Source organism: Myotis yumanensis, unplaced genomic scaffold (assembly GCF_028538775.1).
Source record: "Myotis yumanensis isolate MYYU_CA2020_CCGP unplaced genomic scaffold, mMyoYum1.0.hap1 SCAF_9, whole genome shotgun sequence".
Classification (NCBI taxonomy): Eukaryota; Metazoa; Chordata; class Mammalia; order Chiroptera; family Vespertilionidae; genus Myotis; species Myotis yumanensis.
In genome coordinates this window covers 84,998,207-85,025,035 of record NW_027223760.1, presented here as the reverse complement: position 1 = coordinate 85,025,035, position 26,829 = coordinate 84,998,207, and the positions used below count along the sequence as shown (strand labels likewise).

Below are 26,829 nucleotides of genomic sequence, written 5' to 3'. Positions count from 1 at the left end.
CTCAGGCCTCCTGAGAGCAGAGAGCAGAGCAGGCTCTTGGCTGTCACCACTCACGGTGCTGAGTGATGGGCCCCTGTCACCTCCATCTGACTGTCCCTCCTGCAGTCCAGCCCAGACCTGCCCAGTCCAAGAGGACAGTGGGGGGAGGGGGAGGGCTGCCTGGGGGCCTGGGCCTGGAGGGCAGTGGTGGTCTCTGGCCGGGACCCCCAGGGACTCCCAGAGGCCTTGGTGCAGAAGCTTGGCCCAGCCTCCGGCCAACCCAGAGGCAGCAGGCGGCCCTGAGCTGGCTGTGACCCCAAACAGAAGCTGCCTGTGAGGCTTTCGGAACAGGGCCTGGACCCCAAACAGTCACTTGCCCTCGCCCTCCCCCACCCCCACCCCATGAAAGTGGGTCATGAGCCCCTGATGCAAGCTCAACTGCTGAGTGAGGGGCCAGGACAAAGACAGCATGGGAAGCAGACCTGGAGCAGGAGTGGCCCTGCTGCCCCCTGCTGGATGGGGCGAGGCCTGCAGGTGGCCCGGCTGTGGAGCAGGCCTCACCGCTTTTGTAGAACAAGGAAATCTTTTAGGGCACCGTCTTCCCACCCTAAAACGGAATTCACACAGAGCACTTGAAGAATCAATACCATGCCCTGCACTGTCCTCGGGACAGCTGGGCAGTAATTCCTATTGAAGGGGACCGGATGCGTGGCCTCTGGACCTGGACGGAGAGCCTCAGCACGGGGAGTGGAGAAACAGAGCTCCAAGGAGCTGGTGCATAATTTAGAGGCCAGAGAACTAGCGACCGGAGCAGCGCACCTGAGACCCAGGGAACGAGAGGACAGCCGGGAACGCCCTGCTCACCATCACATCGTCGAGTTAAGCTCCGAATGAAGCAAGCCATCCCAGATTCGCTGGGGACTTTCTCTCACTGGAAATCATACAAATGTGTTTCTGTGTAAGTGGGTTAGGTGTGGGACGGAGGGACCCCTGTTGAGGCAGACGTGGGGCAGGACCAGCCCCCAGAGACCAGCCCTGCCTCCTCCTGGGCACTTCCTGGGGCTCCCGGAGGTTTGATCAGGGCAGCCACACCCCAAATCCCACAGGCAGGTGGGGCCTGGGCACATCGAGGACCTCTGACACCACCCAGATGGCACCAGTCCTGCTCCCACAGCCTGGTCTCTTGCTCCGTGTTCTGCCCCCCCCTCCCCCTCCCCCCATTGCTGGCCGGAGGAAATAACAAATCAGTGTCTGCACAGAGGTGACCACGTCTGTACACTGTCCCAAGTCCTTATGCACAGAAGTTAAAGAACGCAGACAAGGCCATGCTCTAAACTTTTAAAACTTTTAATTAAAAAAACCACCCAGTCCCATGTTGGGCATGAAGAGGCTGGTGGTCCCTTGGAGGCTGTGCTGGGTGCTGCTGGCTGGCGTGTGGCAGCCCCATGGGGGAGGGGGGGGGTCTCCTCTTCCTGGGTCCTTGACAGGGGCTGTGGGGGCTGGTCTCTTGCACCTCCTGTGAGCATCCATCCCAGAAGCACAGGCCCTCGGGAGAGGCGGGGTGGGCGGGAAGAGGCTGCCATCCCAGGCCTCCTGGTGCCTCCGTCTCCACGCTGAGCTGGTCCCTGCCCCCCTCTCCCCTGTCTCCAGGCAGAGAAGCCTACCAGGCCTGGGTGGTCAGCAGCCCTGCGCTGTGGAGCCAGGCGGAGATCTGGCCAGGTCCCTAGGCTGCCTCCCCATGTGGGCAGAGTCCCAGGGAAGCCAGGCCACAGCAGGGTCCACAGGGCACCCCTCCCCAGAGCGGGGCCCAGGCAAGGCTGAACCAAGCCGGAAGCTCCAACTAAGTCCTGAGCGAGCCACTCCCTCCGGTGGTTGATTCCAGCAGAAAGACAGGAGACGTGGGCATCTCCATTTCTGCTCCTTGAGCCCCCAACCCAGGCAGGGCCCCGAGGCTGTCCCTCCCACTGACTCGGGAAGACTGGCCTGCCGGCAAGGCTTCCCCTTCGTGCCTTCCCCATCTCCAGGCGGCAGCGGGTCGGGAGGCAGGCCAGGCTGGGGGCGCCTGTGGGGGAGTCTGTCCCCCGGAGCCTCCTCCGTGCCTGGCCGCCGCTGTCACTGGCCCAGCATGTACGCCTTCTTACAGGCCACGGCGGAGACCAGGGCGGCGCCGCGGCCGCTGCCGTCCTCCGACTGGATGAAGGTGATCTCGCAGCTGGGGGTCAGCCTGCGCACGCTGGCGTGGAACCGCTCCTTGAAGCTGCGCAGGGGAGGCCGGCTGAGGGCCCGCCTCCTGTGCTCCTCCACCCTGAGGCCTACCCTGCCCCCTCCAGGGACCTGCCCTGCGTGCGCCCAGGGGCCCCTCTCCTGCCCTGGGACCTGCGGGGAAGATGAGGTGAGAACCCTGGGACCGATGAGCAGCAAGAGAGCTGGGACAGTGTCCGTCCCGCCTCGTGTTTCCTGGGCGGAGACAGGGCTGGGGCTCTGCGCGGAGGACGCGCACCACGCGGGGGCGGGGCCGGGGGGCGCCGGCTCACCTGGGGTGCAGCTTGTACACGGAGCCGTCCACGCCCACGGTGATGCGCATCACGTCCTCGCTGCGGCTCTCGCGCATGCGGTTGATGACCGCGGCCAGCCCCGCGGAGCACATGTGCGCGGCGCGCGTGGACACGCTCTCGCAGGCGCGGCGCACGAGGTCGCAGTCGGAGGCCGACGGCCGCAGCCCCAGGGTGCGCAGGATGTTGTAGATCTGCTTGCGGTCGCCCGAGTCGCTGCGGGGCGGGAGGGGCGGGGAGGGCGTCGCTGGAGGGCCCTCGGCCCCAGCCAGCCCGTCACCCACCGGCGCCCCCCCCTTCCCCCGCCCCGTCCAGGCAGAGCGCTTGGGGCGCGGGGCCAGGAAAGGCTCGGATCCGCCAGCAACGGGCAGCGACCGGGTCGTGACTCCGCCTTAAGCCCAGGGCCTCCGCCGCGCCTCCCGCTGTCGCGTGGATGGAGAGCCAGGAGCCGCGGAGGGGACTCGCCTTGGTGCGGCCCTGGGGACCGAGGCCACCCGCCCCGCGGACCCTCCCCCCGCGCACCTCTCCACCTGCGACACGAAGCGCGTCTCGAAGGCGCCGCGCGTGCGCAGCTGCTCCGAGGCCTCCCCGCGGAAGAGCAGGTCCTCGTCCACCAGCCGCAGCAGCACGAGCCGCACCAGCTCGCCCATGTACTTGCCGCCGATCAGCTTCTCGTACCTGGCGGAGGGCGGGCGGTGGGCGGGGGCCGGGCACCAGCGCCCCCTCGCGGCCACGCGCCGCCGCGACACCTTCTGCCAAACCCGGGCTCCTGCTCGCGCGCTCGGCTAACGGGGACCCGGGTCCAGCCCCTCCGAGAGCGGCCTGGAGCGGACCTGCGCTGGGTCCACGCGGCCTCCCACGGGCGACCGGGTGCTATTCGCACCGCCCGGGCATAGTTGGGAAATGAAGGCCCCGGGCGCTGGGACCGCTCTGGGGCGCGCCCAGGGCATGCGCGGCGCTGGCACCTGCGTCCCCACCGTGAGCCTCCGTGTTTCCTCCGGGGGCGCCCTGACTATCCGCCGCAGCGGTGTCTGCGGCCAGAGACCACGCCAACGCGGGAACCGGCAGGGCCTGGCCGCAGCGGGCTCCTAAGGTACCAAAATTCAGGGCCAGCCGTGCCCTGCGCGCCGGCAGCAAAACGCTGCATCGTGAAGCCGCTAACGTGGCGGGGCATCTCAGACCTCCCTACGCCCGTCGGGACGGAGAGGGGCCCGGCGTATCTACCCACAGCCCCCCTTTCTTGGGTCTACACGCTCACGGGCCGGTTCACAGAGCGGCCCGACAGCGTGTGCGCTGGGGGAGCTGTCAGTCTGCTCCTCCCAGACCCGCTTAGAAACCAGCCCGTGATCTGCGTGGCCCCTCCGCGCCCCCGGGCGGTCTCACAGCTGCTGGCCCGGGTTCAGCGAGCTCTCGTCCACCGCGCGGTCGTACTCCAGCAGGAACTCGTCCAGCTCGCCCGCGTCCCCGAAGGCGCCCCACTCGGTGTTGACGCACATGCGGCCCTCTTCCCCCTCCACCAGCTCCACGTTGTGCATCTCCTCCATGTAGCAGGCGTTGCAGCCCGTGCCTGGGGGGGCGGCAGCGTCGGACCCACGGGACCGGAGGGGCTGCGCTTCCCCAGCCGCCTCTCCTACACGTCCCACCCCCCCCCACCCTCACTCCACCCCCCCTCACCCCACCCCCTCTCCTGGATGCCCCCCCCCCCCACCGGGCCGCAGGAAGCCCAGGGCAGTCTTCCCTGCCCCCACCACTCCCAGGCACACAGCACCTGTCTGCTGTATGGCCGCAGGTGGATGGACCCACCCCTTTGGGCTGTCCCTCTTCCCCACCAGGGAAGGGGAACACCCCCTCCCCTTATCTGGCTGGTTGGCAGGACTGAGAGAAACGTGTCAAATGTGCACAATAGAAATGGGTGCTGGATGTCACGGTTTTGTCTATGCTCCACCCTTGTTTCCTGGCTCTTTCCATTCATGCAGTTAAGCCTCTCTGTCTTGAGCTCTGTTGGGGGGGGGGGGGGCACCCTGAGGTAAGACACAGTGTGGGACCAGCTAGGGCAGGTGGGACTGGCTGTGGATTTGCAGGGAGCCCCCTGGGCCAGCACAGCCTCCTTTCCAGGCACTGCCTCTTCAGGCCGGGCAGGCTGGCCCTGGGTACGGTCAGACCTTCCAGGAAGAGATGACACCACTTTGCTTATTCTCTTCCACTTGGACAAATCTGTCTCATTTGGTCAATTTACCAGATAAAGTGTTTTAATTAAATCTGATGGGCCAGGTGCAGGTGCGGCAGGCATGCCATCTGATGCAGTGATGCAGTGTGACTGCTTCCCATCAGGACAGAGCTTGCATGGGGGCGCCCCTGCCCTCCCCAAGCCTGGCCCAGGGTGCTCAGGCCCCGAGCTGACTGTGGCCCTCACTCCTCAGGGCCCGAGGCCGAGGCCCCTGGACAGGGCAGGGCACGAGTCCTTACCCACAATCATGCCAACCTCACACTGGCGGTCTTCGTAGTAGCAGGAGATCATTGTGGCCACAGTGTCGTTCACCATCGCCACCACGTCCATCTCAAAGTCCTGCCGAGAGCGCAGAGGGGTGGGGATGGGGCTGGGGGTCTCCGTTTAACCTGTCCTGGGCGGGCCCACCAAGGAGGGAGCGGAGACTCTCCCGGAGGGGACCCAGAGGCCCTCGCGGACATCCTCGCCTGAGGGGGGAGGGGCGGGGAGGCCAGGGAACGGGTGCCTCCTCACCCCTCTCCGCTTGATGGCGTCTCGCAGGAGCCCCACGATGTTGTTCCCTTCTGCTCCCGAGGCCTTGAAGCCCTTGGTCCAGTTGAGCAGGATGCCCTGTGGGGGGAGGAGGACCTCGGTGGCCGCTGAGGCGGGCCGGGGCAGGTGTGAAGCGGGGACCTCCCTTGGACCCCAGACCCCCCTTAGCGGGTGAGCAGACTGAGGCTCCGTAGTTTTGAGAGGTTTGACGACTACACAACTGTTCATGGTTCTGCAGAGCGGGGGTCCCAGCAATTTGAGGATGTTTGTCAGTAAAGCCCAGAGACGTCCCCCAGAGCGAGGGTGTGGGTGTGGAGTGGAGCAGCCCGTGTGTGAGCAGGGTTCCTCCCTCCTGTGGTGCACCCACTGCAGACGAAGGAGCCACTGCGCTCAGTGCGCCCTGGGGGCTGGGAAAGCTGCGCATGAAGTCGCTCCTGCTGCTGTTGTGTGTGAGGTTTCAGGTCACAGGCGTGTGTGTGCTTGATGCATGCAAATACATGTAAAGGTAAGGTGTGCACACAGCTGACGTGCTAGTGTCTGCGGGTGTAATTGGCGTGTGTGTCAGTGCCAAGCCTAAAGGCAGGGTTCAGCCTCCGCCCACACACCTCAGCCCCAGCACAGGGGTCACCAGTGATGACACCGGCTGCCGGGGAGCCAAGCGCTGCCACTTCCCACCGGGCCGGTCACTGACCTCGGTTCCCTACTCGGTAGTGGGGGTGTGAACAGGGTGATGTTACGGGGAGATCAAGGCAAACAGTGAAACCAGCTAACGTTCGTTCCCGCAGTGTCATGGATGCGGGTGACAGGCAGGTTCCCAACAAGGGAGCTGTGTTTGAAGGCTGCACGGTGCCTTTCTCCCGGGTGCATGTCCGTCCCTCCCTTCGTCTGTCTGTCTGTTGTCCCCTTGCCCAGCCCCTGGGCCCCACCTTGTCGATGTCTTCATGCCTCACGGGAAAGGAGAAGGTGAAGCCCAAGGGCAGCTTCTTGTGCTTCATCTGGTGCTTGTCCAGGAAGTCGGAGATGCACTCGGAGATGTAGTCGAAGAGCTGGAAGCGCGTGGCCACAGCGGTGGGCGGCACAGCCCCGTCCCCGCCACCCAGAGCCTGTGCTGTGCCCCCAGCCCCCAGGGAAGCCAGCTCTACTGTGCACAGTCCCTCCACTTATTGGGCCCTGAGCCTCCCCTAGAGCCCTGCCGACGGCAGCCCCAGGACAGGGTGGCTCAGACAGCTGTGCTCTGCACCCGTGACCGGGTGACTAAGTCATAGAAGACTATGACTTCTGTTTCCTCCAGGTGTCCTGGCCACCCCCCTGCAGCTGTGGAGGACTGGCCCCCGCAGGTGGACAGGTGGGCCCTCACCCAGGTGGGGAGGTGCCCCTCCAGGACGAGAGCCTGAGGCCTGCTCACCATCTCCGCGGTGCCCGTCATGGCGTCCTCGGGGATGCAGTACATCTGGTGCTTGGTCTTCACGCTCCAGTGGCCGGCCTCCCCCTCCCCCACCTTCACCAGCATCACCCGGAAGTTGGTGCCGCCCAGGTCCAGCGAGAGGAAGTCCCCAACTTCTGCAGCCACAGGGAGAGGAGGAGGGAAGGCAGGAGGCCCACGGGCACTGGACAAGGCACTGCAATGCCAGACATCTGGGGACACCACTTTCAACAGGGGGGAGGGGGTCTAAGGTGAACTGGGAAGTCCATGGGAACCCCCAGCTTTGAACTGAAGTCACCCCCCGTCTAGAGCTCAACTGAAAAACTAGTGAAATGGCCCAGACTCAGGACTGGGGCGGGGAGGGGGGCAAGTGACCACAGGGGGTACTTCCCCAATGAGATGGGAAAAGCCAGGTGCTGAGGCCGCGGTGAGCCTGCAAGCCCAGGTTAGGGCGGCCTGTCTGGGGCCCAGCCTCCGGGGGCCTGATTCCAGGCTGCTGGGGCCAGAGCCCTTGGAGGGGCCTGGGGACAGCTGCCCCGCAGGGCGGCCCCACCCTTGCCCTGCAGTACCTGAGCCTTCGGGGGTGGAGCGTACGTAGGTGGGCAGCATCTTCACGCTGGCCTCCTGGTGAGTCTCCAGCCTCAGGCCACGGTCCATCTCCTTCTGCATCCGCCTCATCACCTTCTTCAGGTCCTCCTCCTGCAGCCGGAACTCGGCCAGGATCTGCTCTGCCTGCACAGGGCGGAGGGGGGAGGCTGGGTACTGGGCACTCCCCACTCACACGAGGGTCTCCTTTGCTCTCTGGCCCTGGTCCTGGGTGATGACTCAAATCACCACAGTTAGAAACAGCTGAGCAATTAGAGCCTCACGGATGGGCCGGGGTCCAGGGTGAGGGCAGAGGGCAGATGCGGGAGGCGAGGCGGGGAGAAGGCGCTCAGCAGGAGGGCAGGGGAGGCCAGGACAGCCTGTCCGAAGGGCGAGGGGCAGCGGCATGACTGGGTGAGGGATGCAGTCACTCCCGCTCCAGGGCTGACCCTAGGGCATGAAGGACCGTGTGCACACTGGCCAGAGGGACAGTCAGGGCAGCTGAAAGCACTGCTGTCCAAAGCGTGGCAGCTCTGTGGCCATGGGGGTCCCTGTGCACCGACAGGGGCGAGGCCTGTGCAGCCAGTGCCACCTTCCCTGCGAGTGCGACGGCCTGGAGGGGCCTCCTCCTGAACCTCCTGGACCAGCTGCCCGTGCCCACGTGCCCCCAGTGACGGGACCTTGCTCTGCTCCGCGTGTGGGTGGCTGGCTCCCGCCCACCTTGCACAATAGTGCACCTTCCTGAGAGGAGGCCGCTTGGATTCACTGGCTGTTTGGACCCAAAGGAAAGGAAAGATACTTGATAAAAGCTGTGGGTCTCCTCCACGTGGGCGCCGGGAATCCAGCCCGGGCAGGGAGCAGCAGATGGAAGGAAGGCAGGCCCTCCCCAGGCCCAGGGACCAGCCTGTGATTGGGCTCAGCCAGTGGCCAATGGCGGGTGAAGGAAGCCTGGTTTAGCAGGAGAAGGAAGGTGAGTGCCCCCTGAGGCTGTGAATGCAGCTGCCCCACAACCATGAGGAGCCGCGGCGGAAGGGAAAGCTGCCAGCAAACCACAGGTCGGGGAGAGGAGCGGACACCCACCCCCAGGTGTGGCTATGGGAGGGTTCCGGTTTCCTGCGGCCTGGGCACTCCTGGTGGATGCGTGTCCTAACGCAGGAGCCGTGCCGCCTATCAGGACCGGACTTCACATGGAGACCCAGGGACGGTCACAGAGGGCGGGCGGACAAAGCACACGCAGATTCGAGCACCAGTGTTTGCTGAGCGGGCGCAGCCTGCAGCTCCTGGCACTCGGGAGGCCAGTGTCCTCGGCCCATGCCTACCACTCTGCCTCCTCTGTCTGTCTTTTTGTTGTGGTTGTTGATCCTCACCCGAGGATATTTTTTCCGTTGATTTTTAGAGAGAATGGAAGGGAGGGAGACAGACCAACATTGGTGTAAGAGAGACACATTAATTGGTTGCCTCCCGCATGCACCCCAGCCGGCGCTGGGGAGGTACATGCCCTTGATGGGAATCGAACCCTCGGCCCTTCAGTCCACATGCCGACACTCTAACCACGGAGCACTGGCCAGGGCTCCTCTGTCTTTCATGCTCTCACAGGGACAATACCCCAGACCCTGAGCTGGGTGCTCCATACAAACTCATACCTGCCTGTGGCCCAGCCTGTGGGAGGCACGGGCCTCTGCCCGCCTCCTAGACCAGAAAAGGCTCAAGAAGCCATGCACCTGCCCCAGGACAGAACCGTTCCCAGGGACCAACTATAAGCCACTCACGGGCTCTACACCATGTGACCCAGGTACTGGGAGGCCCTGCCCACAGGACCCTCTGACCTGAAGCCTGCCCTGGCTCAAGGCTCCATTTTCTCCTGGCTCAGGCACACCTGCTGGGCCACCAGGTGAGGAGGAAGTAGTTGTGCTCTGAAGACCCACCTCCCATGCCCTTGAATTGGTGCAGCCTTTAAGCGCATCCCAATTAACCCTGGAAAGGTGCCGACAGTGACTAATGGAGAGGTGGTAGGCTAGTTCGGGGTGTGGGTCACTCATTGACTTAATGTCTGGGTCCCTGAGTTGTGCTCCATCTGAGGGTACGAGAGTGACTGGGTTTTAGTCCCCAAGGAGCTTACAATCCTGGAGGAGAGAGCAGACAGCTGTACAGATGGACACCGGACGCTTGCATCCTTGGGGAGCTCAGAAGAGACCAGTGGGGTCCCAGAGGCCAAGGACAGGGTCCTCAAGATCCTTCCTGCCATCCTGGTGCTGAGGGGTGGCCCGGGAAGAGGGACGTTCCCAGAGGGGCCGCAGGACAGTGCCAGAGCATTGGCAAAAGTGCAGGGGTTTAGAGTGGCCGGAACTGGATGCAGGCAGAGGGGCTGTGGTCAGCAGTGTTTGGGCTGAAGAGGGCATCTGGGTTGGAGTGCAGACCCTTCCAGATGAGTAACCATGACGACACCAAATACACGAAGTGTGGCTCCCAGCCAGAGCAGGGCTCCCAGGAGCATGCACCCCCTCAAAGGGGTGCAGCAAAATAAATGGGCGTTGGTGAGCAAAGCAGGCTCCCAAGAGGCCAAACCCAACACAACAGAGATAGAGTGCACCCACAAAGACTAGGATAAAAGCATGCTATACAATAGAGGGGATATGCAAATTGACCGTCACTCTGCCACAAAGATGGCTGCGCCCTCAGGGGGGGGGCGGGGGGTGTTCCATAACACAAGATGGCTGCTCCCACAGCGGAGGCCGAGTTCCTGTAATGAGCCTTAACGAGCAATCAGCAGGGACCTGAGGCTGCGCCCCCCCTCCCTTGGCGCCAGGCGGGGGACCTCAGGCTACACCCTCTGCCCGGCAGGGCTTGACAGGGGACCTGAGGCCGCACCCCCCGCCTATCGGGGCTTGACAAGGGTGGGACCGGCCGGGTCTGGATCTAGCCCAATGTTGGGGGGCTGGCTGGGTCTGGGCGCACGTGGGTGGGTGGGGACTTGACTCTGGGTCCCGTGGTGTGGCGCACCCCAGACTCTGACAGGAGGAAGATTTTCATATACATTTTACTAATTTTCTTTCATCCCTGACACTTCTATTATAGAGAAAGGGCAAATAGCAATATTAAAATATTTCCTCTAATTAATCCCCCTTTAATGTGCATGAATTTCGTGCACCGGGCCACTAGTCAAGAATGATAAAAGCAGAAACAAATCACACAGAAAACACAAGTGAAACAACAGTTAACTCAATGAACAAATCCCACACCCAGTTCTTTAAAAACACCAATAAAAGAGCAAACACGTGGGCTGACCAAGGATGAAAGACAGCAACAAGCAAAAGGCACAGATAATCACAGATGAAGTGTGACCAGTCTGAGACTGTGTCCTTGCCTCTGGCCCCACCCCCAACCTGCACCCACTGAGAGCTGGAGAGGAAGACACGGCAGGGACACCAGGTCGGGCACCGCCGACAGCCAAGGCCGGAGGCTGGCAGAGGGCAGCTAAGGGCACTGGCCTGGGGCAGCCAGAGTGTGGCAGCAGAGGTCGAGTTTCCTGAGCCTCCAGCCACAGGCTGTTGGCACTCGGACCCCCCTGTGCCCAGGAGTTCGGAGACAGGATGGGTGTGGAGGGGATAGGAAGCATTTACAACGCAAGTCCCGGGCGGTGGGGGCTGGGGCCTCGAGGGACCCAGGGACGAGTCTCCCTGCCAATACCTTTCCATCCTGAGGCTCTAGTGGTGGCTCATGAGCACCCTTCACTCTGCTGTGGGCCTGGCCTGGCCTTGGCAGGGAGCCGGGGTGGGGGTGGGGGTGGTTCCAGGCACAGAGGGGGCTGGGGCACAGGAGGGGCGGGGCCAGCACTTCACGTGGCTGGGCACCTGCTGAGTGTACCATGAGCTTCCTTCCCTGTGGGCAGAAGCATGGGCTTGGTTGCTGGAAAACTAGAGCTCTGCCCCCAATAGTCGTTCTCTCTGTTATAGTTTCTAAGTATTTAACAGGCAATACATTGGCCAGAAGTTGAGTACGACATTGTGTGTGTGTGTTTAGGAAACACCCACCACTGCTTTGTAACCAACTGAAATCTCTGCCTGCCCATCAGTGGGCTTCTGGGGGCTGTCTTTTTAATCCTCACCCACGGTCATGGTTATTGATATGAGAGAGAGAGAGAGAGAGAGAGGAACATCCATCAGTTGCCTCCTGTACGTGCCCCATCTGGGGATGGAACCCCAGCCTAGGTGTGTGCCCTGACCGGAATGGGTCCCGAAACCTTTTGCTGTACCAGGAAACGTTCCCAATGGAGCCCCTGGCCAGGGCTGGGCTATTCTAACAGCCAGCGGTCACTGATTCTCATGGCCTTTTTCTTTACCACTTTATGCATTCACGTTTCTCATAGTTTGTTCAGGGAACACCACGCCTGCTGGTGAGCCTGGGGGGCTGCAGGGACGGGGAGAAGAGGTGCTCCCTAGGCATGCCTGACCTGAGTGCCCAGAAAGGGGCCTGGGGTCCACCAGCTGGGACGGCGCTACTCCAGGCTCTGCTCTGGCCAAATCCAGGAGCCCGTGGGCGGGGCCGCAGGGCACACCTGATGCGTGTGATGCGGTTTCCCTGAGCCTGTCTGTGGGTCAACATCATGGGCAGGGAGGGGCCAGCCGAGGGGGGGTTCTCTGTGTTCTGGAAAGGAGTGTGTCACGGTGGTGTGAAATCCGTTCCCCAATCTCTGCTGCAGGGCTTTCCAGCACTTCCGTTCACCGGGCAGCCTTCTGCAGCAGGAGCCCGTGCATCCCCCTGCCCCCCGCCACTGCCAGGCACGCTGGGGGGTCTCACCCACACAGCAGCCGGGGGCCTTTTCAGAGGGGACACTGAGGTCTGGAGGGACTTTGTTTCCAAAGTCTGGGAACAAAGAGCCGCCCAGCGTGGGTGCAGGTGCTAGATGTGGAGGCGGGAGCCTTCTCTCCCCTGGGCTGGGTCAGTTCTGCTCTCTGGGGAATGCTCAAAGGGCTTCTTTATCTTCTCCCACCCCTTTCCTCCCAGGGGCAGGGGGTGGGGCAGCTGGGCCCACCCAGGTCTGTCACCACTGCTGGGTGGATGGTCAGAGGCTTCAGCCTCTGCAGGGGGGCCAGCTCAGCGGGGGGGGGGGGGGGGTAGATGGGCTTGTGCAGAGCTGGCTGACCTGCTCCTGCCCACGGGGAGCCTGTCCCCCACACTCAGGGTTTTCTCACACTCCCTCTGAGCTGGCCCGTCCCAGCACACCTGCTGGCCTTCCCTGCAGAGGCGGGAAGCAGGGCAAGCACAGGGCTTCACCCATTGCCGAGCCTCCTTCTTCCTGGGGGCAAAGTGCCGGGCAGCCTGAGGGCCAGAACGGAGGGCGGTCAGCTCCTTGCAGGCTACAGACCGAATTGTGTGCCCAAATCCACACCGAGGCCTTAACCCCAATGTGATGGTATTTGCAGGTGGGGCTTTGGGAGGGGATCAGGGTTAGAAGAGGTCATGAGGGTGGGGCCCCGAGCAGAGATTAGTGTCCTTATGAGAAGACGGAGAGCTGGCGCCCCTCATTCCCCTCACTGCACCGCCCCCCACCCCCATGAGGACACAGTTGGGAGTTGGCATCTGCAAGCCCAGAAGAGGCCACACCAGGACTGGCCACTCTGGCCCTGACCTCGGACTCTAGTCTCCAGAGCTGTTGTTTATGCTGCTGGGTCCACAGAATTTGTTATGGTGCCGGAGCCAACTAACACATGGCCAACTGGACATGCTTTGAAGCCCTGTGTCTCCCAGGCTCCAGGTACTTGTGGGGAGGGTTGGACCAGCAGGAGGGTCCAGTGAGGAGTGGGGGAGTACAGACCAGGATCGCAAGGGGCCCCCAGGGCCCAGTTTTAGGACAGCATCAGTGGGCGCAGACCTGCCCCCAAGGGGTTCTAGAAACTGTTCGGAGCTGACATCTATGTGGTCAAGCCCTGTGGCCACACAGCTCTGTAGGTTATAGAAGGATGACCACAGGTAAGGCCTGGAGGTCAGTACAGGTGAGAAGGACCACAGAAGCGGACGAGAAACCAGCAGCACTTAGGTTCCCTTCAAAGCACAATTTTTTGCATTAAAATAGTATTTATCTTGATGATGGATGCTTTTGTTGCCTCACTGTAGCACGTGCCTCACTGTAGCTCAGCCGGGAACAGGGTGTCGGTGACCCTCGGCCGCTGCAGGCAGCCTGGCTCCTGGCTGGGACCTGCACCCCTCCCTCGGGAGCAGAGACGGTCTGCCCGGTGGAGCCCCGGTCCCCTGGACACACAGGAAGGGACAGGGGCCAGCCCGAGTCTGGGAATGGGTTCCCCACGGCAGCCACAGCCCCTCACACTCTTGCCACGCCATCTCTCTGATTGTCACAAAGACACCCCCCACCCCCGTTCCTCCTCAGGTGGCCTCGGGGCTGTCTCCAAATCCTCTGCCCGCCTGGCTTCCTGGCTGGGGCGCCTGCCTGGGCTGGCGGTTTTCTCCTGACATCGTCAGCTCTGCCAGCAGCAGAAGCAGCACCGTTTGTGCTGACGTTGTTTCAGAGGAGGAGGAGGTGTGCGAGGTGAGAATCATGTCGCAGGGAAGGACCAGGCCTCTCCGGGGCCCCACTGCACCCCGGCCGGCCCCTCGCCCTGGGGCCTCCCTTCTCCTTGCTCATTACTTGGTCTGGATTTCTCTCTGTTTTGGAAAAAGTAACTGATCTCTGCTCCTCCCCAGGAGTGAACGGCCCTCTGGCTCCCCATGAAGAGACTCCTTCGAGGACGAGGGCGTGTGGGCTGCTGAGACCTGTCATCGCGTCTGCTGAGCCCTGTCTCAGGAAGGGCTGCTGGTCTTCCACTAAGACCCCAGGCTCTAAACTCCCCAGACCCCAAACCAACATCAGTCGCTTCCCGGACCTCTGGCCGCCTGCCTACCTTCCAGGCCCCGGGCTGGAGTCTGGAGCAGGGAGGGGCCTGGTCTGCTGGGAGGAAGGGTCTTCCTGCCCAACACAGTGGGTGCCCAGGACTCCCTCCCAGCAGGGCTTCCCTGAGCATCAGTCAGCTCCTGAGCGGCAGGCGCGTGTCCGAGCTAAACCCACCCCTGGGTGTGGGGACCTGGGGCAGAGGCTTCCAGAGCCAGAGGAGGCACAGCTACCTTTTCCTTCTTGGCGGTCTCCATCCCGGCACCGTCATCCGGCATCGGCACCGCAGCCCGCTCCTGGGGGCTGGGACCCCTCCGCCTTTCCCAACAGGTTTCCGGAGCAGGACTGTCCCGAGGCTTCTCCCAACCAGGGGCTGGCTGGCCCTGGGCGCCTGGGCAACTATGGTCTGCCTTCGGCTGGGTTCTGGCTGGAGCTTCAGTCAGAGCTTCCTCCTTTTCATCGTTCCCAGCAAGCCCACGAGCCTCGTCTTCAGGGCTACACCTGGGACCCTTCCCCACAGAGGCCTGGTCAGGCCGGGGGTGGCCGGGGCAGGGCCATCGCTGGGCTCCGGCTGCTCAGCTCTCAGGCTGTGCTGAGCTGTGCTGCGGCTCGGCCTCCAACAGACTCAGCAGAAAAGCTGCTGTCCCCTCGGTGCTGGGGACAGCATTTGAGCAATTAGGCTGAAGGTGACTATTTCTCTCACACCCTAACCTGCTTCCCGGAGCTCAGCTGCCACCCAACACTTCCTGCTGCGACCAGGTGTGCGGAGACCAGGTGTGCGGTGAATTCTCCTGCGGGGGGTGGGGGGGGGGGGTGGGGAAGGGGGGGGGGGGGGAGGCAGCGCTGCCATGGCAACCAGGAGCAGGGCCTCTGCAGGGCTGGCGGCCGGTCATTAGAGCTGCCATGCAGAAAACTGGGGCTGAAGGCAAAAGGCCTCCATCCCCATCCCCATAGCAACAGCCCAATGGCCTTGTCACCAGACTTGGCCACCTGTTCAGCTCCCCAGGCCGGGCCACACCCTAATGAGCAGAGGCCCTGAGAGTTGGGAACCAGAGGCGAGGGAGTGGGCAGCCCGGCCCGGCGCGGCCACCCGTGCCCAGAGCGCCCGCGAGCTCCGCAGCTGCCCTCGTGGCTGGTCTTGTAGCCTCAGCCTTGCCCAGCGGGGTGCCCTGAGGGGCTCGGAAGGGGGTGGTGCTCCGCTCGGTGCAGAGGAGCGTGTCCAGCCAGCGCACAGGAGCCGGACTCCCGGGACCCAGCACGCAGACATCGACGCCCCTTCCTCGCAGCCTGCGGCCCGGGACCTGCGGACTCGGGGACCAGGTGTGAAGCTGCACGGAATTCCGGGTCCCCTCCGTCCCGACGCTTCCTCCCCGGGGGGTGGGCGTGTGTCCTGACCACGCGCGCCATTTACCACCAAGGGCGCGAGGGGACTGCCGCCCGCCCTCCGCGGCCTGGGACTGGACGATCCGGGGGCTCGGGGCGGCTCGGGGGGACCCGGGAGGACGCGGGACAGCCCTGCGGGGCGGGGCGGGGCGGGGCCGGGCACACGCGCATGCGCACGCGCACACACCCCGCCCCGCGCCTGCGTGTTTCCGGCCAGACTCACGGCGGCGGCCCTGACCGGAACCGGAAGTGGGCCCCGAGCCGGGAGGAGGAAGCGGCGTCGGCCCCGTCAGCAGCCGGCGGTCTCGAGGGGCGGCGGCCGCGCTGCTCGCTGCTCGCCGGTCGGGCGGGCGGGGGGCCCCGGCGGCGCCATGAAGCTGTTCAGCCTGAGCGTCCTGTACAAAGGCGACCCCAAGGCGGTGCTGCTCAGCGCCGCCTACGACGTGTCGTCCTTCAGCTTCTTCCAGAGGACCAGGTGGGCGGGCCGGGCCGGCGGGGCGGGCGGGCGCGGGGCTGGGGGCGGGCGTGGCCTGCCGGGCCGCGGGCCGGAGAGGGGCCCTGGAGACGCGCCCGGACCCTGCTGTTCACGTCTCCGCCCAGTAAGAGCGACACGGGGACTGAAAACGCAGACGCCCCGGCCACGGCCGGACGCCTGGACCAGTCGGCCGAGGCGGAACCTGTATTTTAGCCCCAGTGACTCTCCGGTTCTGGTCCAGGCCCTGGGCTGCCGGCCCCTCGGCCACGTCCCGGGAGCCCGTGCGCCCCCCAGCGCAGCGGGAGCGGTGCCGGCGCCGGCGGACTCTCCCTCCGGGATGAAGTCACTGAGGCCCCGCGAGGCCGGCCAGCGGGACTCGGCCCGGCACCAAAGGGTTCTCCGCCGGGCCGGGGACCCGGCAGGACGCAGGCGGGGTGTGGGCTTTGAGGGCGTCCGGGGCGCTTTGTGGCAACGAGGTGGGTGTTGGAAGGAGGACGGACTTCCAGCCCTTCCGTGGGAGCGGGACCCAGGGCGGCAGGAGAGGGACCCAGAGCCTGTGAGGTCGGTGCCGGGCCGGTGCCGTCCGCCCGCTGGAGTCTGTTCCCGCTGAGAGCGGCCGGCAGGATCTGAAACCATTTCTGTTACTTGTGTTTTCTTTGGGGTCAGCCTTGTGGTCTCGGCCCTGTCCCCTGGCCTCCGTCCTCTGCTCCCTGTGCCCGTGCCAGCCCGGCGCACTCGATGCTTTTCCTTCTTCCCTGCGGGCGAACGCGGAAGGTGCCCGGTTCCCGCAGGACCGACCCCGCGGGAGCTCGGGCTGCCCGCACCCATCCCAGGGCTGACCCACAGCGGGACGGTCTGCGGGGCGTTCCCGGCAGCCGCACTCCAGCCGGGCTCTTGGCCTTGCTCCTGAGGCCCCTCACTGCGTCCTTCCCATCTCACAGTGACCAGACCCCAAGCCTGAAACCTTCTGATAGTTTCCCAGCTTTTTAAAAATCCTCACCCGGGGGCACTTTTCCATTGATTTCCAGAGACAGTGGGAGAGGGGTTAGACCAGGGGTGGGCAGACTTTTTGACTCAGGGCCACAATGGGTTCTTAAACTGGACCGGAGGCCGGAACAGAAGCAGGGATGGAGTGTTTGTGTGAACTAATATAAATTCAAAGTAAACATCATTACATAAAAGGGTACGGTCTTTTTTTTTTTTTTTTAGTTTTATTCATTTCAAACGGGCCGGATCCGGCCCGCGGGCCGTAGTTTGCCCACAGCTGGATTAGGCAGTGGTTCTCAACCTTCTGGCCCTTTAAATACAGTTCCTCATGTTGTGACCCAACCATAACATTATTTTCGTTGCTACTTCATAACTGTAATGTGGCTACTGTTATGAATCGTCGTGTAAATATGTGATATGCAGGATGGTCTTGGGCGACCCCTGTGAAAGGGTCGTTCCACCGTCAAAGAGGTCGCGACCCACAGGTTGAGAACCGCTGGGTTAGAGAGACACTTCGATTGGTTGCCTCCCACACGGGCCCCTATGGGGCTGGGGAACCTGCAGCCGAGGTATGCGTTCCCTTGACCAGGAGTCAAACCTGAGACCCTTTGGTCTGCAGGCCAGCACTCTAACCCAGTGATGGCGAACCTTGTGAGCTCGGCGTGTCAGCATTTTGAAAAACCCTAACTTAACTCTGGTGCTGTGTCACATATAGAAATGTTTTGATATTGGCAACCATAGTAAAACAAAGACTTATATTTTTGATATTTATTTTATGTATTTAAATGCCATTTAACAAAGAAAAATCAACCAAAAAAATGAGTTCGCGTGTCACTTGACACGCGTGTCATAGGTTCACCATCACTGCTCTAACCACTGAGCACCGGCCAGGGCCATTTCCCAGCTTATCTGGCCCTCGTATGCAGGCGTTCACAATGAATGCAGTTCTGCCTTGTCTAAGTACCGTCTTGCTCTAAGCTCTGTCTGTGGTTTTACCGCAAGGATTTCTTATTTGGAGACTTGGTCTGCGGGATTGCAGTCGTGTCACCTGACAACAGGGATAGGTTCTGAGAAACGGTCCTCCCGTGGTGTTGTCGTGCGAACGTCCAGGGCGCGCTTACCCCTGGGTGATGCAGCCCACTGCTCACCGGGGCTGCATGGCACAGTCTGTCACTGTGCAGAGTACGCAGGCGATTGTAACAGTGGTGTTTGCACCTAAACAGCTAAATATGAAAAGGGACAGTGAAAACACAGTATCAGAGGTGAAGCGCCCTGTGCAGGGCTCTCTCCAGGACTGGACGTTGCTCTGGGTGTGGTGGGAGTGAGTGGGGAGTGAGGTGAAGGCCAAGGACATGACTGGCATGGCTGTGGACTTTATACCCTGGACACCAAGGCTACATTAATTTACTTATTTTTCTTCAGTGATCCATTAACCTTAGCTTACTATTACACTTTTACTTTATAAACTTAAAAAAAAAATTTTTTTTCAGTCTCAGCCGAGGATAGTTGTCCATTGATTTTCAGAGAGAGTGGAGAGGGAGAGACAGAGAGAACATCAATGATGAGAGAGAATCATCTATCGGCTACCTCCTGCACACTCCCTACTGGGGATCAAGCCTGCAACCCAAGCGTGTGTCCTGAGCGGGAATTGAACCATCACCTCCTGGTGGTCGACGCTCAGCTACCGAGCCATGCCAGCCAGGCTGTTTCCATACTTTTTAAGGAGCTTGTTGAGCCCAACAAATGCTTCTGCTAAGCCCTTCCCTGTGAATTTTCCTGGAGGTTCTTATGGGACCACTGTTGCATCTGCAGTCTGTCGTTGGCCAAAATCTCATTGGGTGGCCCCCAACAAGCTCCCTCTCCCTCTAAGCCTTTGTCCCAGCCATTTTCCATTTCCACGTCCTGGGCAAGCCGCTGTCCTCCATTCCTTCCAGGGCGCACGCCACGGCCGTAACTGGCTGTGCACCTGCCAAACAGTTCTGGCCACTTGTGTTTTTCCAGAACAGGCTCTGTCTGTCCTCTTCTTGGAAGTGAGTGGGGCCTGGAGAGCAGGCGCTGGCTTCTGCTCCCGCGTCCCAGATCATGCTCTGACCATGCTGTGAAATTGACAGCAGCCCACAGTCTGGACGAGGGTTGTTGGGGTGAGCTGGGAGTGAACAGAGGTGGTTTGAGTGGCTGAGACGATCTGTGACTCTGGACCTGTTCGTTTACAGAGAGTTTATTATTTGTCTGAGATTGGGGGGCAGGAAGGAAACCAAGGAGCAAGGTCTCCTTGCGGATAAGCCCAGGTCGCTCTCCCTTGTGTTGGGACAGGTGACGGGAGGAGGTAATGTGTGTTATTTCTTAGTGTTCAGGAGTTCATGACCTTCACCAGCCAGCTGATTGTGGAGCGCTCGGCCAAAGGCAACAGAGCTTCCGTCAAGGAACAAGGTAAGAGGACCCTCCCCGTGCGTGTGCGCTGGCCCGGCCGCCACGCCCCAGGCAGCCTGCGCTGAGCACGCCCTGTCACCTCGAGGAGACGAGGCTGCCAGGACCCACTCGCCAGCCTGACCTCTCTTCCCTCCTCCTCCGCTTCCTTCTGCACACACTTCTGTGCCCTCTGCGGGCGACTAGCTGCTGGTTACAGATTCCCCAGAGCTTGGATGTGCTTCAGATTAGGGCCTGTCACGGAGCAGTAGCGACGCCTCCTCCAGAGTGTGGGCCTCTCAGAAAAGGGTTTCCCGCCTGCCCTGTCAGGGCTGCTGCCTCCTGTGCTTAGATGTGGACAGGAGGCCAGTGTTGTACAGGCACGTCTGGAGGGGTGAGCAAGCTTCTGGCAGAAGCAAGGGCTGTTACATGATGCTGGGACTGTGGGTCCGGGTGTGGAGGTGCTATGTCCAGGTGACGGTGCGTGCAGTGTCGGGGCTGTGTTCTGTGGGACCCTGGGTGCTCACCTCTGGCGGTGCAGTGGGATCCTGGATATTTGAATATTCTCAGTCCCCTCGGGGGGGACTTGGCCATCTCAGCTTGGTACTCAGGGACACTTCTCAGACCTGACCCCACTTCCCTGTGGTGTGTGCTTTGTCCCCATATTTGAGGGTCTTACTTGGGGGTGACTGTCTGGAGCGTGTTGGTGGGGAGCTCCTGTCCCTCACATCCCTGCGGTCGTTCATCTCTGCCTGTTTCTGATTTCAGGGCTCACGGCTTCCCTCGCCTCCTTAATTTGTTTTCCTTGTTTAGTTCTGAGTCTCCTGGCTGAGAGTCTTAAAGACAAGAAGGTTCTTCCTTGTCAGTCCTTATCAGCTGCAGTCCTTCCAAGTGACAGGAGTTAATTCTGTGGGTTGTGAATGTCCAGCAGAGCCCTGTCCAGGCTGGCCTGTTGCTACTTGGACACTCACAGTTCCCTGGAGACCCCAGCCTGCGTGGGCCCCTCTCCTTGCTCCCTTCCTCCCCTCCCCAGAATGGAGCTGGCCAGACAGGACCAGAGAGCTGATTTCCTGACTTGGGGCCACGCTTAGAGGTTTTTAAAAAACGTGAGACTGCGTTGCTTGCCCAGGGTTTCCTCAGTTCCAGAGCAGAGCCTTAGGGGGCTGCCTCTCCCCGAGACACTGCCAGGCTGGGCCTGGAGCTCAAGGCTGTGCCTGGGAAGGTGCCCTCAGACCCTGGTTGAGCACGCTGGGCCTCGGGGCCGTGCTGATGGCCATGCTCTGCTGTGTCTTGCGTGTGTCCTGTCCCGTGTGCATCTAGTCCTGTATGCGGCCCGTTAGGCTGGTCTGCAGAGTGGACCGCAAGCCTCGCTCAGGGACTGGCTGGTCTGCAGAGCTTCGTTGATCCAAAGGCAGGAGCCCAGCAGGTGACAGGTTGACTGCTTGGGGTGGAGAGTCTGAGGCCCTCCTGTCGCCTGTGTGTCTCCTTAGAATATCTGTGCCACGTCTACGTGCGGAACGACAGTCTGGCGGGAGTGGTCATTGCTGACAGCGAGTACCCGTCCCGGGTGGCGTTCACCTTGCTGGAGAAGGTGGGTGTGGACTCGGCTGGACTGGACTCGGGTGGACGAGTGGGACTGGGGCCGGGGTGACGTCAGTGCCCGAGGCCTAGAGGGGAGTAGTGTGTCCACTGTCGGCCGTGGTCAGCTTTCCCCTCGCCCTCCCCAGGCTCCTCCATGGCACCGATTCCTGCCCTGTGTCCAGGCTCGTGCCCAGGGCCACGGGACTCCCCGTCTGCCCACAGTCCCCGCCTCTCTTCTCTGGGACGGAGCCCTTGGGCCAGCGGTGGCTGTGCTCTCGCCTTAGTTACCCACCTCCAGCCCTGCCCTGTCCGACCTGCCTCCCCTCCACCGAGCCACCCCTGTGCCCCTTCCCTGGTGTGGACTCCGCACCGCGTGTCCTTCGGGTTCTTCACACGGGCTGATTACCGACACCTCGAGGGCACTGCCGTGTCTTGTCCCCAGAGGACTGATACACTTATGAGCACATGAAGTTGGTGGTGGCTTAAATCTTTCCTTTTTGAAGAATTGGTTGGAAAATTAGAGGACTAATTTTCCCTGGTTCCTGGAAAATCATGACCTGGCAAAAATGGAATTTGTAGTTTAAATTCTAATACTTGTATCACTCACCAGCTGAGGTGTGTCTCAGGCTGGACACACTTGGACTTGAGAAGGAGGAACTTGCGCCTGGACTTTCCCTTCCCGTTGGCTGTTTGCCTCTGCCCTCCTGGGGCCCGGGGGCCAGAGAGCCTCTTGGGCCAAGTCCTGTGGCCGTGGGTGCGGCGAGCACAGGGGTGTCATTGAGCAACTTGGTCTTGCAGGTGCTGGATGATTTCTCCAAGCAGGTGGACAGGATCGACTGGCCTGTCGGATCCCCTGCTACCATCCACTACACAGCCCTGGATGGCTACCTGAGTACCTACCAGGTAGGGGCCCAGCCTCGGGAACCTCCCAGCCTGACAGCTGGGCGCGGTGACTTCCTGACCGCCTTGATGTCGGCCCCGGGGGTCTCGGGGCTACGCGAGGACCTGGAACCTGGGTGTCGAGCAGGCTGTTGCTGCTGTCGCGGCTTCAAGTAGCCTGTGAGAGTGTGTACAGCTGGCTGGGTTTTGAGCTTTGATTCTAGGTGGTCACTCCAGTCCTGACGGCGTTTTTATTTTCGGCTCTTTCTTAGAATCCCCGAGAAGCTGACCCCATGAGTAAAGTGCAGGCTGAACTAGATGAGACCAAGATCATTCTGGTAAGGAAGCCAGAGATGAGGCTGCAGGGAACTGGGTAAAGGGCCACGCTGCCTTGCTTTCATCTGTACCTTAATCCAGTTAATTTTTAAAAAAATATCTTTTTATTGTTTCAGAGAGTAAGGGAGAGGGAGAGGGAGAGAGAGACAAACATCGATGAGAGAGAATCATCGATTGGCTGCCTCCTGCACGCCCCACACTGGGGATCGAGCCCACAACCTGGACATATGCTCTGACCAGGACTTGAACCGTGACCTCCTGGGTCACAGGCCGACACTTAACCACCGAGCCACGCCAGTTGGCAGTCAGTTAACTCTGGTGACGTGAATCCGCGTGACTAGGCCCATGTGGAGATGGGGACCTTTTGCTCCTTCCTCACCCCATGCCTTTTCACATGTGTGAAATCGGGCTCAGTGGGCCTGGTGGCTGCTCTGGCAATGGCCATGGGGCGGGGGGCGGTGGGGGGGGCCGGGGGAAGGCGGAGCGGGAGGATGTGAGCAGGCAGTGGGGCTGTGGCCCTCTCCCCCCTTGGAGAGGGTCTGTGAACTTACAGGCCCCTCGAGGGAATCGGGACGTGCCCTGTCCGGTGGGAGCCCGTGTAGATGCACTGGCCACCTCTGCCTGCTTGGCTGTCCATGCCTGTGTCGTGCAGGACTGGGACATGCTCTCTGCGCTAGCAGACCCTTCTGGGTTCCATAGGAAGGTCAGGTCCTGGTGCCTGCCCACATCGGACATGTGCTGGTGCTCGTGTGGGGGAGGGCTCAGGGGACGTGCTTGCCCTGATGGGCGGGATGAGGGCTGTGGCCACTCGTGGTGAACGGGCAGAGCCTCACTTCTGTTCCTTCCTGCAGCACAACACCATGGAGTCCCTGTTAGAACGAGGCGAGAAGATAGACGACCTGGTGTCCAAATCCGAAGTGCTGGGAATTCACTCTAAAGCCTTCTACAAAACGGTGGGTACCTGGCGGTCCCAGGCCCCTTGCCGCGAGCAGGAGCAGCACGCCCTTGTCGCTTCGGTGCCGTAGCAGGGAGCGAGCCGGGGCCTGTCCCCGTCTTCGGGCTGCCCTGCAGGGGGCGCAGGCGGGTTCAGGCTCTGAGCCTAGGCTCACCCTTGTCTGCTGTTGGCTGAGTGGTAGGGTGTAGCACCCCCAGATTCTGACGCTGCCTGTTCGCAGGTTCCTTGCACAGAATCTCACTGAGCAGTGGGGCGAGTTCACCTGTTCTCCACACGCTGTTGCTTTCGTGTGTCCCTTGAGGGGAGCTGGCTGGGGGGTTGGAAGCAAGAGAGGAGGTCACAGGGGCCCAGGATCTAAGTGGGAGCCACTCTGTTGTCTGGAGAAACATCAGAGCTGCCAGCCTTGTTGGGTAGAGAGTGGGCAGGGGGTCCTCAGCCAGCCAGAGCCCATGCCCATTTTTGTGTCGGGCGCCTTCCTGGTGGCAGGGCGGGCGAGGAGGACATGGTTGTCTGTGACCTGTCCAGCTGCCGGGAGACGGCAAGGGTGGGCATCACCAGTCCTTTCCCCTCAGTGCTGAGGGCTCCGTCTGTGTGCCCAGGCCACCTCCTCAGCCCCTCTTCTGCTCCTCTGTCTCTTTCTAGGCCCGGAAGCAAAACTCGTGCTGTGCCGTCATGTGACTGTAGTCTGCAGAGGCCCCCTTGCTGCATCCCCGTCATTCCATCAGAACCACGGCCTCAGGAGATGCCTCGGCCACAGCAAGACCAGAGCACGGTCACCGTTCACTGGAGCTCCTGGAGGCGCCGAGGCAGCGGAAGGGACCTGGGGTGGGGAATGTTCAAATTCATGTTTCTGGTCATTTTTGAAAAGATAATTTGAGGTCCTCAGAGGTATTTTGGGGCCACATGAAGCCGTAAACACTCCATGACTCCTGCAGATGCCGAAGGGCTCTTGTCTAACCTGTACATCAACTGTGTTAACGTTTCAGTGAGGGGGTTCTCAATCCACAGGGCGAGGAGCGACAGAGCACACACTGGGTTCTCCTGGGAAAGCCGCCCAGGGTCACGGGGGTGGGGCAAGCAGGGTCATGAGGAGACAGCCCCTGGGATTCACAGATTCTGAGACACAGTTTGCATTTCTGCTGAGACTGACTTCCACTGACGCCTTGGAGGTGTTGGAGGGGGCGGGGCACCTGCCTGACCTGCAATTGGCCTTGAACCTGGATCCCAGGCATGTGCCTCTGGCAGCAAAACTGTTTTGGCAACCACCTGGGCCTGCGTGTCTTAGCAAGTGGCCTTCCCGTGGCCACTATTACTGGGCATCAAGAGTAGGTGCCAGCCAACCAAGGACCCAGCACCCCACTTGTCTGAGTGTGGCAGCCCCCCATCCCTGCTGACTCAGTCCCCCCTCCCCCCATCCTTCTTGACCCTCAGCAGCAGGAAACCAGGCCACAGCCGCCCAGGCGATGACCCAGTAGGTCCCGGCCCCTTGGCCTGCCTGGTCCTGGGTCATGCTGCCCTGTCCACACTGCCTCCTTGCTCTGCGTGCCACCTGCGGACAAGGTGCCCTTGCTGGGGTAGCGTCAACCAGTGTGGTCTCACCCAGGGGTCCTTTGAGTGTGCTGGTTCTTGCCCAGCCGAAGGTCCCACTCACCCAGCAGGAAGTGCCAGCAGCCCCAACAGGTTCACCTGCCGGCTGCCTTTTTCCCTGGCACTGCTGGCCTCCCTAAGGATGCTCCCTGCCCGTGTGACTCCTGCTGGACCCCGCCTTGGGGTGCAGGCCCATCCTATTCGTGGCGCCTGAGGTGGCTGTGACTCCACTTGGGACAGTTGGGTCATGGATGATGGGGAGGACCTGAGCGAGGGTGGATTTGGAAGAGGGAGGGTGGCTGGCGGAGGTCCTGTGCCCATGTGCTCCCTGTTCATGTCATCCGGCTAAGAGTGTATTTTAATAATTGTTGCCTAACTTTTCTTGTGTTGTTGGAGAGGTTCCTATCTGGATAAAGTTGTCTTTTGAAATTCCCAAAATGGTCCTGTGCTTTGTTTGAGCCTGGGGGGCGGGGGGGGGGCCTTCCTCAGTGTGCCCACTCTGTGCAGTGCACCCTCCGTTCTCTGCTGTGCAGGGGGAGGGCGGGGTCAGGGATGGGGGCCAGGTGTGTGAGCGGGGGTGGGGGCAGGGAGGCGGCATCTGCTTTAGTCCCAGGCACAGGCTGTATCTTTCTCAGACCTGGCAGGAGCCAGGCAAGGGAGCAAGCAGAGCAGACCCTGCAGGTGTGCGAACATCCTTGTGGGTTGGGGAGCCCAGTTCAGGGAGTGGTCCCAGCAGCTGGTCCGTGGAGACTTGGCAGCCTGGCCCGTCCTGGCCCAGGACCCTGCGCTCAGCTCACCCAGCGTGACCGTCCAAACCCACAGCAGCCCTTCCTATGGAGGCCCGGGGAGCTCTGCCCAACGCAGGCGCTGTTTAGAAGCGACAGTGGGGGCCTCCTGACCTCCCTCTGCTGTGGTGCCCGCCCTGCCCACAGGCCTGCCAGCGCGCTGGGATGCGATGTCCACCTCAGGCACAGGAACCGGGGGGCCGGGCAGGAGGCTCCTCTGATTACAGCTGATAGGCCTGGGTCTAGGAGACACCGCCCGACACTGCTCTGGCTCTGTCCTACATTCTCCACCCTCTCAGGTCCCTGCGTGCTGCCAGGGGGAGCCCACGGCACCAAGACACTGATGCCAAGGGCCTCCTGGCCTGGGCCTGGCAAAGTGTCTGCCCCGGGCGGAGCAAGAGGAGGGGCCAAGGTGGTCCCTGGGGTCCCTGCATTCTCAGTCTCGGGCTCACGGGGCACTGAGGTCTGGGGTGGTTTTGAAGCCCCCGTTTCTGTCCCAGGAAAGCACGTGGCACAGGTACAGACAGGCAGCAGCAGGGCCTGGGGTCGGGGGTGAGGGAGGCCACTGCCTCCACGTGAGGGCATCTGGGAGGGAGGAGGGGAAAGGCCTGCAGCTGGGCCCGAGGGCGGGCCACGTGCTCTGATGGCCTTAGGCGCCGGTGGTCAGTCAGGTCAGCAGCCATGTGGTCAGTGCTAACAGCCTCAGGCCGGGGTGGTCATTCCCGAGGGAGGCCCAACAGGCTTCGTGTCCTGGCTGCAAGGATGCACTGGGTGACATCCTCCCGCTGAGGGTCAGGTCCGGGCACAGAGGGTGGGCAGAGCCCAAGCACAGGAAAGGCCTGGGGGTGTCCCGGGGTGTCATGCTGGGGCCGCTGCGGAGGGAGCCTGCTGGGGAGCGCAGAGCCCTGCCACCCCAGTCCTTCCTCCCGCCCTCTGTCTGGGCACCTGAGGCTCAGCACCTGGCAGCCCTGTCCCCCGATCCTGCTGGGGGCTCTGGCCATGTGGACCTGGAGAAGCCTGCCTGGTCCTTGCTGTCCTCGCCTGCTGTTTCATCTTTGCCTCCCAGCAGCCACCGCTGTGCATGGGTGACGTGGGTGTCTGAACCGTGCAGGCCTGTGTGCTGTCCGCACAACCCAGGGTGTGGGCTCCTGCGAGCAGGCGGGTGGCCATGGACACCACATGCCCCAGCCCCTGTGGCCGGCGGTCAGCAAACCACGCAGGCGGGGTGGCTGATGGAGGGAACGACTCGGTAGGTCAGTGCAGCCCAGCCCTGCA

The 26,829-nt window shown here is 62.0% G+C and overlaps 2 protein-coding genes across 3 annotated transcripts; one reads left to right on the top strand and one right to left on the bottom strand.

Annotated features, from left to right (window-relative positions):
• Positions 1–1,345: 1,345 nt before the first annotated feature.
• On the bottom strand, positions 1,346–14,921 carry GCK (glucokinase). Of its 2 annotated transcripts, none has more exons than XM_070424902.1 (10): positions 14,414–14,921; positions 7,282–7,444; positions 6,695–6,924; positions 6,216–6,335; positions 5,272–5,367; positions 4,998–5,097; positions 3,915–4,098; positions 3,054–3,209; positions 2,514–2,747; positions 1,346–2,236 (listed from the first exon to the last, which is right to left on the bottom strand). In XM_070424902.1, the coding sequence occupies exons 1-10, from the start codon at positions 14,456–14,458 to the stop codon at positions 2,092–2,094; spliced, it is 1,473 nt and encodes a 490-aa protein (XP_070281003.1). In that variant the 5' UTR covers positions 14,459–14,921; the 3' UTR covers positions 1,346–2,091. The 2 variants fall into 2 exon arrangements, with proteins under 2 accessions (XP_070281003.1, XP_070281002.1); XM_070424901.1 differs by having other exon boundaries at positions 6,695–6,849.
• An 889-nt stretch (positions 14,922–15,810) lies between these two features.
• Positions 15,811–25,207, top strand: YKT6 (YKT6 v-SNARE homolog). The gene is made up of 7 exons (XM_070424900.1): positions 15,811–16,038; positions 19,373–19,455; positions 20,922–21,022; positions 21,811–21,915; positions 22,164–22,229; positions 23,079–23,180; positions 23,825–25,207. The coding sequence occupies exons 1-7, from the start codon at positions 15,935–15,937 to the stop codon at positions 23,858–23,860; spliced, it is 597 nt and encodes a 198-aa protein (XP_070281001.1). The 5' UTR covers positions 15,811–15,934; the 3' UTR covers positions 23,861–25,207.
• Positions 25,208–26,829: the final 1,622 nt, after the last annotated feature.